Here is an 11,763-nt window from a genome sequence, read left to right on the forward strand (position 1 = left end):
CAGTGAGGGAGGGAGTAGGGCAGGCACTGCTCAACCAGGGTGGGGTGGCTGTGGGATGGATCCACAGTTTGTCTGGGGGCGGGAGGGTGTGTGCCCCTGGGTGGGAGCATGCTGGAGCTGGGGCTGCGCTGAGCTCTTCTTGATAAGGGCTGGGCTGAGAGCAGGCAGTGGTGGTGCTGGGAGGGGGCTATGGGGGGAACTGCAGCCACCCCAAATTTTGCCGTAGCCACCCCCCACCCCATACCCTTTCCCAGCACCACCTGCCTGGAGTGCAGCCCTTGTTCAATGCCCTGCCTTCACCCACACACCGGGAAGAACCGGGGCTGCACTGGGCAGGTGGCAGCAGGGCTAGGATGGGAAGCTATGGTGAAATTTGGGGTGGCTGCAGCCCCCCCCACCCGTAGCCCCTTCCCAGTGCTGCCGCTGCCCCCGAAGCCCTGCCAAGAAGAGGCTGGTGCAGCCCTGGCTCCAGCCTGCCCTGCGCAGACCCAGAGGCACCCCCCCCCGGTGCACACAGCAGCACAAGCTGCACTCCCTCTGCTCCCCAGACAAGTCACGGTTCCATCCCACCCTGGCTGAACAGTGTCTGCCCTTGCCACACTCTCTCACTGCAGGGGCCATTGATCTGCCCTCCCATGCCCTTCCCTCCCCCTTTCCCTTCCACCACAGCAGACTTACCTGCTGCATCAGAAATCAAACCGATATCATCTGATATGCCCCCTTAAAAACTGGCTATCGGTATTGGCCCCCAAAATCTCTATTGGTGCATCCCTGAGTAGAGTATCATTACCACCTAGTGTAGTTGGGGAGAGGCCTGGAGAATTTAACAGGGAGAAAATGAACAACAATGAGGCTATTGGAGGACAAAGGAATGGGTTCTTTTTCCCCATAATCCTCACTATTCCTTTCTAGACTCCTCAGTGCCATCCCACTGTTCCCTTCCCATGGGTTAGTTTGTACTTTTCCCTTAGTTTCTAACCATTTCACCCTGAGTCCTTAAACAGTCCTTTTACTTATCCTTAATGAGAAAACATAAGTGATACACCAGTGATTTTTTTTTTTTAAGCTTCAAAACACTGTCCCTACAATTTTCTGACCCTGGGCACTGGTGGGGGGGAAATATGAAGCCACTTAATGCACAAAGAATCTCCACTACAGTTGCACACAGGGTCCAGTAAACACTGATCATGAGGCCATCAGTGCACAGTATCATTCTTTGAGGTCACCAAGCTGGGGGCTGAGCAGTGATTGTCAATTGCTGAAAGGGATGACAAAGTATATTGAAAGCTTCAGCGTTTCGTATTTTAAAGGCTTCAGAGAAAATGCTGTAATGATAAACTCCCAGGAGATGGGTCAGGCCAGCTGGCCTCTGGGTTCTCCCCATCCCCATTACCTTGTATTGTGTGGATAAGTGCTTTGATTTGCTTACCAGGAGGAGGAGGAGCGCCGACACAAGGAACTAATGCAGAAAAGGAAGGAGGAGGAGCAAGAACGAGTGAGGAAGATCGCAGAGCAGAGACAAGCAGAGCAAGAGAGGGAGAGGCAGCTGGCTGCAGAGAGAGAGCTTGAGAAGAAGAAGGAACAGGAGAGGATCCAGGCAGAGAGGTGAAACATGACCTTCCTCTACATACCATGACCCTCTGCCATGACCCAGGAGTCGAGTGGCAGTGAAACATTCTGGTAAAAAAGTGAGGGACTGCTTGTGTTCGGTCAATGCTGGTCTGGAGGCCCCTGAGTAGAAAGAAAGAAGTTCTGGGCCCACTAATGGGAAATTGTGGGCAGCTGATGAGAGCCTTAATGAAAAAAGCTGGGTGGTAGTCACCATGGGTGAGAGACATTCTGTACACTGTTCTTTTTGTATGTTTCTTGATTCCAAGGGAACGTGAGCGGCAAGAGAAGGAGAAAATCCTTCGCCAGCAGAAGGAACTAATGGCAGCTAGGGAGAAGGAGCGGCTCCGACAAGAGATGGAGGAAAAGAAGAAACGGGTAAGGGGTTTCTCTATCAGTGTGGGGCTATGATGCTCCTGGAATTAGAGAAGTATATTCTTGTAGAATGGGTAGGCAACCACTGGCACGCATGTCAGTGTGTGGTATGCAAAGGCTTGGCACATGCACTCTGGGGAAGGGGCTGGGGCTGTGTTGCTACAACAAGGATTGAACCCCTCACAGCTCCCTCGCTGTCTGCTCCTGGCACACCAACATCTTACAAGTTGAGGTTCCCGGTGTTTTTGGCGCACTGCCCAAAAATGTTGCTGACCCCTGTTGTGGAGTTTGGTATCTTTTCAGCTTGCCCATCCCAGGAGGTGGTTCTTATTCCAGGAGAGGGAGATTAGGTAGTCCAGTTGGAACAGGGCTATAACCTTGAATTTTTTTTTCTCTGCAGTCTGGAGCTAGAGATGTAAAATTTCCGGAAATTTTGATGCCATGGGAAATAAAATGGGGTTTTTTTCCAGAAAAAAACAAATTTTGGGAAAAATTTAAATAGATTTATTTTCTTCGCACCTTTACAGATCTAAATTTACTTTGCTACTTTAAGAACATAAAATGTATTATGTATAACTTGGTTTTCTCATTAAAATGATCATGTTTGGTATATTTATTCAATTTAAAAGTATAGTTTAGTTGGACAATAATTGCAAATTTACTAATTGAATTTACTTTAAAATGTTTTTAATATTTGTTACAAATGGAGCTACAAGCTGCTTAACTCGAAGGAACCTTAGCATCTCTTAGTTTTTGCCAGTTTATGAGAAGCAGGCAAAAATTAAATTTGAAAATAGAAGAAACCATCAACATTATAGTAAAACAAAGAAAGTTATGTATTCAGGACTTCGTCTCCTCCACAGTGTCGAGGAGATACAGAAAGCACTCATTTTTAGAAAAAGAGCTGAGAAAAATGGGGGAAAAAATTGCTACATGAAATTTTGTCTAATCAGTCTCATTTTCTGAGCTATCACTATCGGCAGTTTCTGCTTCTGATCCTTCATTTTTATCATCTCCATGGACTTCTGAAAGCTGAAGGTTTGCCTGGATTGAGACAAGCTTTTCTACTCTTTCACACGTTAGTTTTTCTTGATTTGGTGCGAGTATTTCCAAATATAGAGCAGTTTCCTTCACATGCTGCAGAAGATGGAGAAATCTGAAGCAAGCGAGAATCAAGAAGAGTCAGAGGCTGTGTTGTGCAAAGGCCTTGCCACCATGTTGCAGGAGAGATATGCTTGGCAGAGTCCCAGACTGCATTCCTGGACCAAATATCTGAAGATGTTCTGTATTCTGCAACATTTGAAAGTACCTTTCCAACATCAAGTCCTAAGTGTGTTGCTTGTTTTGTAATCCAGTCAAATGCAGTAGCACGTTTCTGCCTTTGAATCTTGGATCCAAGAGATCTGCAGCAGCCTGAATTGATTGGTAACAAAATTCTTCCCATCTGTTAATTGCCTTTCACTTTTCTTTCTTCTGTACTTTTAAGTGGAGATGCACTTAGATTCTCAAAAACAGTTGATTTTTATCTGGGCCATTCGGTAAGGAATGTCTGACAAAAGTGCATTGTCTGACTCAGATGCAGTGATTGCTGAAGAAATTGGCTTTAGAATCTTCAGGGAGTTCTGCTGCTGAATCCAGAAGACATCCTCATCAAGGGCAGTGTTCCTTACACTTATGGGTACTTTAAGATCCTCAGTTATTACTTTCTTGAAGAGCTTCTTTGTTTTTTAGTAAACTTTCAAATAAGAACACCACTCCACCCCATCTGGTTTTACTACAGAGTTTGAGTGTCACTATTTTATTCTTTGCATTCTTTTCTTCCTGCTGCTGCTTAAAGACTGCAGCTACAATATGAGTAGCTTTTACATGTTTTATAACTTCTTTTGCTCTTCTATAGATCTTTTGCAGTGTCCAACTTCATAATGTCATTAAGAAGCAAGTTTAATCCATGGGATGCACATCCTATTGCAGTAATATGTGGATATTTATCCATTATGATCTCCCATGTTGCTTTCATGTCACAGATCAGTCGCATCATACACACATTTAACTTGCGCAAATTCAACTATACGCGGGGTGGGAGGGGGGGCAGGGCTTGAGCTTGCATGCGGTGCTGCCGCTTACCTAGAGGCCCATTATGGTGGTAATGGCCACTGCCTCCAAAACCTCCCGCTGTTGCCATGGAGCCGTGCCCGGAGCTGTGTGGCCAGCTGAGGCGGCAGCAGCAGTGTGGTGGTGGCTGGGCAGCACGCAGCCATTCTGACCACCACCCTGCGCTGCGCCGCTGCCACTGGCCACACAGCTTTAAACACGGTGCCCCTCTCACCCCACGTATAGTCACCAATTTTCGCCTTATGCGATTTTTGCTTTACGCGCTGACTTCAGCACCTAACCCCGTGTAAGATGCGACTGACCTGTACTTGCATTATCAGTCAGCCAAGCAAATAAATGCTTAACCACCCCTAGTCTTCTGTAGGACTTCACGCATTTTACTACTAATATACTGTGAAATACAGTATGCCTGTTCTCTCCTATTTCAGTGCTTCTGTAAAAAAAAAAAAAGGTTGTGGTGGTGTTACCACAAAGTTTATGATTTCTTCTCCTTGCACATTTCTCCATCAGTCTGTAAGTACCGCAAGCTTCCTGCCAGTATGCATTTCAGTTATTGACATTGGCATCCTAGAAGAATGTATTGCTCTTGCAAGAGCTTGGTCAATTTTTTCCTGATCTTCAGGTGTCAAAGCTATTGAGTCTTTTGTATACAGAGAGCAAATGAGGCTATTGAGAGTCTTTTGTATACAGTTGCTTGCAATATTTGGTTACTTGAGGATGTTTATTGGGCATCCCTTTGTGATGCTGATGTTATAGAAGAAGCAGCAGCAGTCGAAGGACTTCTGGATTGAGCATGTTGGAAAGAGCTACTTGCACTTTCATCATCATGACCTACCTCCTCCTCACTTTACACCCATGAAGAATTTTTTAATGTCTGCAGGACACTTCTTTACATACAAGGATGTGTTTGTTTAGTCATCCTAGTAGCATTTGGAAAGGCATTTTCATTTGACAGTATTTGCAAAGCACTTTTTTTTTCCTCAGCATAACTTGCAGTGTGGAAATACTTCCATGTGCTAGAAGTTGGTCTCACCATTTAGCTGAGTGGCGGGGAAAAAAAGAAAAAATGTAATTTAGTGGCCAGCTTGCATATATAAACACTAAGCTACAGCATGTACATATTTAGTAATGGATGGAGGGGAGGGCTCCTCAGAGTTAATTGTGAACAACTTCCCTGCCCTGCAGGCCTCACCTCACTGCTAAGGTTGGGTGATTTGTCACAAAACATCAGATTAGTAGGAATTTAATTATGAATTGCATAGGTTATGAAAATATACTAGTGCAGCTAAGATATAGTTTAATGTACTGAATTCAGAGAAATTTTAAACTCTTACCTTTCAATAAAGAAGTATACTTACTTTCAGCTCCTTTGTGCTGCCTCTGTACTTCTGTGGATCTGGGGAGGAAACAGTTTTCTTCTGAATTTTGCTGGCTTTTTCCAGACCCTCGCATTGGTATCTGGAACCCATCTTGAACCCATACTTTTATACTATCAATCAACAAATAATTTCAGGTTCTTTTTGGAACCATTTTTCATCTTTATTCTTTTTATCTAAACATACATGTATTTCTCATAACATTTATGCCCTTTACAAACTTTGCATTTTAAATGTGATGGTCAGGGCAACACAGAAAATACCAGAGCAAGCTCAGGATTTTTACTTTTGTTGTTTCATGAATCACAGCTAGAAAATATACCTTCCTTTTTGACATGTGTTCAAGAAGTGCAGCAGCTACAGCTAGGTAAATTGGCATTTTCATTCCAATTACCTGATGTGGAACATGAATTCTAGTTTGAGTAGAGTTGACAATCCACAATCTGTCCATCGGGGCCTGGTGGAAATGGAGTGTGGGACTTCAGTGTTCTCTGACTGGAATAGCAGAGTATCCACTACTGCAATATGTTGAACCATATTACAGAATCCTAATGCTTTGGTGATTTGGAATTATTAGCAGGAGGAGCAGCGTCTAGCAGAGCTGGAACAGCAGGAACAAGAAAGAAGAAAACTGCAAGAGGAGCAGGAGAAGAAAGCCAAGTTGGTAGAATCTACTGCTGGCAGTAAACAGCTAAATGTAACAGTGGATGTGGAGGTGAGGTTTGGACCATTGGCAAGATGCAACCTGTGCAGAATACCTGGGTAGAAGTGAGGCTGCTGTCCTGTCTCTACTAGATTTTCATTAGAGAAGTGATGGTGTGGGGTAGTGGTTATATTGGATTAAATCAAGGTACCTGGTTCTAGCACTGACTTACTGTGTGGTGTGGGGCAATTCATAACTTTTGTTCTTCAGTTCCCTCACATTAACATAGGGATTACTTAGATTTTTATACTGTGGTACCTGAGCACCTATCCACCTATAGAAGGCTATGAGGTTATAAACTCCTGCAAGACTGTTTCAGGCTGGACATAAGGAACAATTTCTTTACTGTCTGAGCCCCCAAGGTCTGGAATAGCCTGCTGCCAGAGGTGGTTCAAACACCTACTTTGAACACATTCAAGAGAAACCTGGATGTTTTTCTTGCTGGGATCCTATGACCCCAGCTGACTTCCTGCCCCTGGTGCAGGGGGCTGGACTCGATGATTTTCTAAGGTCCCTTCCAGCCCTAATGTCTATGAAATCTATGGAAAAGAAAGGTGTTACAAGGGCAGTATATTACTGGTTTTATCATAGCCTTTTACTGGGAACCATGGGGTCTTTTGAAAGAGAATGAGACCATAGAAAGTAGGGACATCATCTCAGTGAAGGCAAAGTACTTAAAGCTTTAATAAATGAAAGAAATAGCCACACAATGGGACCAGGATATGCAGGGTGGCTCAGGATCTTTGCTGAATTGTAATGTTATGTGGCTGAAACACTTCTACTCCAAGCTCTTAGTTGCTGAATTCTCATTAAATGATTTACTTGTGGGCTTGGTCATAAAGGAGAACATTTGAGGCATACATTAAAAATTAATGCCTGGATCTTTTTTTGGGAGATTTAAAAACGTTAAATGCAAACATTTAATTGACATGTGGAAGTTGAAATTTCAAGCAAGTATTTAAACATTCAGAGTGAAAGGAATATCTTATAGAAGGACAAGATTCCATTTTCCACATTTATATATATGGCTATAACCTTGGGTTTGTCTCCTGTTTTGCAACCTGGAGTGTGATAATTTGGGGATAAATGAAATATTACTTTTACATCTTCATGTGTAATAAAGGACTGGCAGGTACATTCTATGCCTAAATTGGCAAATTTAATCAGCTTTATTTAAAGCAACATCTTATTTGTATGTTATCAAAATTAGTTTTTTCCATCGGAATTAGAATAAGCGTTATCTATATGATCATACATGCACTATACCCCGCTAACGTTCATATCAGATAAATACCTAACTCAGCTGCAGAATATACCATCAGCCTCACTGGAACAAAGTCCAGTTATCTACATATTGGGTTAAGTATATAGGCTACTTAAGTGCACAGGAATTCAGGTCTCTGTCTGCTTTGTAATTTAGTTTTACCCATACACTTCCAGAATATAACTAAGAGCCTTCTTTCAAGGCTTCTCAAACAGCATTAAACTAAGTAGGGATTCTGTCATATTCAAGGCTGCTGTTAAAGGCATAAGGCACTCTGAAAAACAAGATGCCTCTTAGTAAGGTGTAGAAAGTTTAGTGCAGCTTGTTCCTGTGGTTAATGATTTGTTCTTTAAACTGAGTTCAGGTGAGTACCTAGCTGTTTTTCAGTCCTGAGGTTAAGCATTTCAATGGAGTAAACCATAAACCTTATAACATGACTACTACACATGTAATGGGTAGCTTAACCACAATTAAGTTGAAGTCTTGATTAATCTTAATGGTGGAGCATTTGAAAGCATAAATAGTCTCTCGGTACACTATAAAGTCACTGCCAGAGTTTAGAGTAGAACAGTAATTTGTGATTTGAGCCTACTGTACTGAATAGAATTGATGCTTTCAAATTAGACACTTGCATTGTTAGCATGTCAGTTTGACACTTACCACGCTGATTAGGTGCCTTATGCTTTAGCTGGAGATGGGAATGTAAAATCTGAGTTAGGCCAAAACTTTATTGTTTTCAGTGGGTCTTATTCTTTATTATAAATAATAGGTAGTGAACAAAAAATGGAATGTTTTGGCTCTCCTGGGTCTTACCTGTGCTCATTAGAACTTCTCACTGTCACTGCTATTGTATGTTATGGCTGTTTCTTTTCTATTTCTAGAATTCCTCTCTCTGCAACTCCTATCAGATGACCCCCCAAGGCCTGAAAGGGCCCAAGCCCCCAAAGATCAATCCATCAAACAACTATGGGATGGATCTGAACAGCGATGACTCCACAGATGATGAGAGCCAGCCTCGCAAGCCCATTCCTGCCTGGGCCAATGGTATGAGTACATTTACTCTGAAATTTGCCTTTGTAAATTTGGAAAATCCTCCTGGAGCTTTCAAGGTTGTCAGTGTGGCTGCTACTAGGAGCAGGTTTCTGTACCTCATAAGTGAGAGGTGGGCATTGTCCTGTTGAAGGAGCCAGCCTTGGGTTGTGTGGATCAAACACTATACCTGGAATGGTCTGTGCCAGTTTCTAGAGTCTTTAAGGTGGGGGGGACCTCTTCCTTTAACCAGCAGTCTGCATTGTCACTACTGACACTTAAAGGCAAAGGGACAATTTAAAGTAACTTCTGCAACCTGTATTTTGGGCCTAAATCTGTTTGCCATTGACTGTTCCTAAAGGTCCTGTGCTGTTTGCAAACAGGAGAGAGAATGCAAGTGTCTAAGCAACTATTAACCCTTGAGTACTGTAGATGATCTCTGGCAGGCCCATATTCTGGCATATCAGTGTCTAATTCTGTTACTTTGTATAACCTCATGGGACAGCTGAAAAAGGAGAAGTACTATACAGGGCTGTGTGAAGCTTCAGTCCCTGATTCAATTCAGTGGAGATTCGGCCTGATTCGATGGCCGAATCTCCAAATCCAAATTGAATCAGGAGACCCTTTAATTTCTCTGAATTGAATCAGAACCTTCCGAATTGATTCAGAAAGACTCGGCGATACAGATATAGACACAGCTTTAAATGTGTGCCTGGTACCTCGAGGTATGTAGAAAAAACATTTAAAGATGTGTCTGTGGCCAAATCACTGATTCTCCAAATCAGCGTTGAATCTTCAGATTCAGATTTGGCCAAATCGAATTGGGGGCAGGTGATCCGAATCAATGAATCAAATGTGGCCCGTTTTGCACACTCCTGGTACTATATCACTTTCAAGAGAGAATTGAGAAAAGCCTCTTACCAGATTTCCTACAGACCCAAGACTAATCAGAATGTGTGCTACTTAGAGCCTTTACTTTCATTATGTTCTTGCCAATGTCCCGAGGCCTCAGCAATGCTAGAAGCCAAAGGCCTGGAGCATATTGTTCCCTCCCTTTTGACCTGCAGTCATGAGAGAGAGTGGATGGTTAGCATTTAGAATGGACTTTTATTCTTATAAGTTTTAATGAACTGGTTTTTAATTCTTTCAATCTGTCTACTTCTTCAGGGTCTCAGCTTAGTCAAGCTGTCATCCACCAATACTACAACCCTCTCAATACGGACATGCTCTTTGGGACTATCATCAGCCCGAAGCTGGAGGACATTTTCTATAAGAGCAAGCCGCGATACTTCAAGCGCACCAGCTCTGCTGTCTGGAATTCCCCACCTTTTGGAGGTGCCAAAAATGTGCTGGGCCTGCCATACAGCCTGAAAAAGTACTGATCCTGGGGAACGTCAGTCTCCTGTGGAATAGCCATGGCTTTAGTCTGATTTTTTTATTTCTGTGTAAGAAAACCTGTTTTGTTTTGGGGGTTTGTTTTTTTTTGTACCCCTAATACTCAATCTCTGTAAATCTTTTAATGAATTAGACCTTAGCACTGAATAAAAATCTGGGGCTTTTGCACTGTGTTCTTGACAGGATGTTTTTTCTGTAATGAAGACGGAATACGGAGGGTGGCAGAGGGAAGCAAAAGAACAGGAAATACTCGCTGTGGCACATGCCTCTCCTTTTGTCATTAGATTGAAATCTTGTATTTGTGAAATCTCTAGTCTGATATTTGTCATCATGATGTGCCATCTGTACTATGCCCTGTGGAACAAGCACTCATAGCCATAAATATCACCAGGGTGTTAGTGAGATGCATACTAAATAGCTCATCCTGCATTGGTGTTGTATTTAGGAAATCTTAAACTTGGTCCCAATGACTAGTCAAATCCACCATTCCATTTAAGCCCACTAGCCTTAGTGTGTGAACATAACTAAACTGTAGGAAGCATCCATAGGTGGGTTTAGTGTTGTTGTCATAGACTTCTTTCTGTAAAGATACCGTTTGATGGTATGAGTGAAATTTATTTTGTTGGGGATGTGAACGGTTGGCTCAAGTTGTACTAATGGTATTATTCACTTATAAATCCTCAATGCTCCCTGGAGATGTACTGTTTGTTAGTTTCCTACTACTGGAAATAGGGGAAATTAAAAAAAGATTATATGGAACTGTTATTTTTGCCTTTGCATAGTGGCACATGCTTCTTACCTTTCCATTTCTTCAGGAGTCTCGGATGAATATTTCCTTCCCTAATATACAGAAGGAGCTAAGGGATAATTGAGATTGCATGGATTTTTATACTCTTGGATGTTGCTGCTGAGATAATCTACGGGTGACATTTTCAAAGGACAAATTACCGACAAGTAATGTTACCTCATGTATATAGCCGAACACTTTTATTTCAACTTTTAACAATACATTTGATCTCAATGTGTAAATTCTCTTTTGTTGCTCAAGAAAAGGTGGCAGTTTGTTTGTTTGTTTGTTTTTGTCCATTTTTGTTTATCTTTTATTTTTAATTAATTTGTCCATTATTCTGCTCCCCATTTCTGAGAGTTCTGTACCTAAATCGCTTTCCAAGTTTTTAATGTATGTAGCTTTGGAGAATACGTAATTTCAATTGAAGCATAAATACCCTTAGCTGAAGAAAAATCAAGAGTGGCCTTTTAATCACAATTGGAGAACAACTAAAATAGTTTTTCATGTTAGATTGTGTTGAAAAACTTTAGCTGCATATACTGAAATTTGTTACACATGTTTTCCAATATTATGTTCGTTGCATCAAAAGAAATACAGGCAGTCCTCAGACTTACAACACAGTTGGTTCCTGAAAACTGTGTCTTAAGTCGAAACGTTGTAAGTTGGAAACAATTTTTCCATAGGGAAAGTGTTACAAATGGGGGATCGGTTCCTTTAAGACGGTCAATACTGTGTGCAGCTGCTAAGTGGTGGAAGGGGAGGGGAAAGGGGCATGGGGGTGGGGGGCAGATCAATGCCCACCTGCAGTGAAGGAGGGATGGACTGGGACCAGGGCTGGGGCAAGTGCTGGGCAGCAAGGGCTGAGTTGTGGGGGAGCATTGGCTTGCTGCTGCGTGCTGCTCCCCCTCCTGATCCCACCACTGGCCCAGGTGTAGCCCGCCAGGGCATTCTATTTAGCCTGCAGGACCTCTAAAAAAAATTTTTTTAAATAATATTTATTTTCCCCTGGCTGCCTGACCCTCAGTAAGCGACCCTCCGCCCAAAATAATTGCCCACCCCTGCTGTAGCCCCTGCCACCCACCCGGGGTGCAGCCCCGGCCCTGCCTGCCCC

The 11,763-nt window shown here is 42.8% G+C and overlaps 1 protein-coding gene across 1 annotated transcript in view; it reads left to right on the plus strand.

The window, feature by feature from the left end:
• INCENP (inner centromere protein) overlaps positions 1-11,404 on the plus strand; it is a 34,689-nt gene extending 23,285 nt beyond the window's left edge. Inside the window, exons 14-18 of the mRNA XM_014524533.2 lie at positions 1,433-1,605; positions 1,878-1,986; positions 6,049-6,186; positions 8,320-8,482; positions 9,635-11,404. Of these exons, the coding sequence (XP_014380019.2) occupies positions 1,433-1,605; positions 1,878-1,986; positions 6,049-6,186; positions 8,320-8,482; positions 9,635-9,849 (798 nt within the window). The 3' untranslated portion in view covers positions 9,850-11,404. The remainder of the gene's footprint in view (positions 1-1,432; positions 1,606-1,877; positions 1,987-6,048; positions 6,187-8,319; positions 8,483-9,634) is intronic.
• Positions 11,405-11,763: the final 359 nt, after the last annotated feature.

This window comes from Alligator sinensis, unplaced genomic scaffold (genome assembly GCF_000455745.1).
Source record: "Alligator sinensis unplaced genomic scaffold, ASM45574v1 scaffold973_1, whole genome shotgun sequence".
In the NCBI taxonomy this organism is placed as follows: Eukaryota; Metazoa; Chordata; order Crocodylia; family Alligatoridae; genus Alligator; species Alligator sinensis.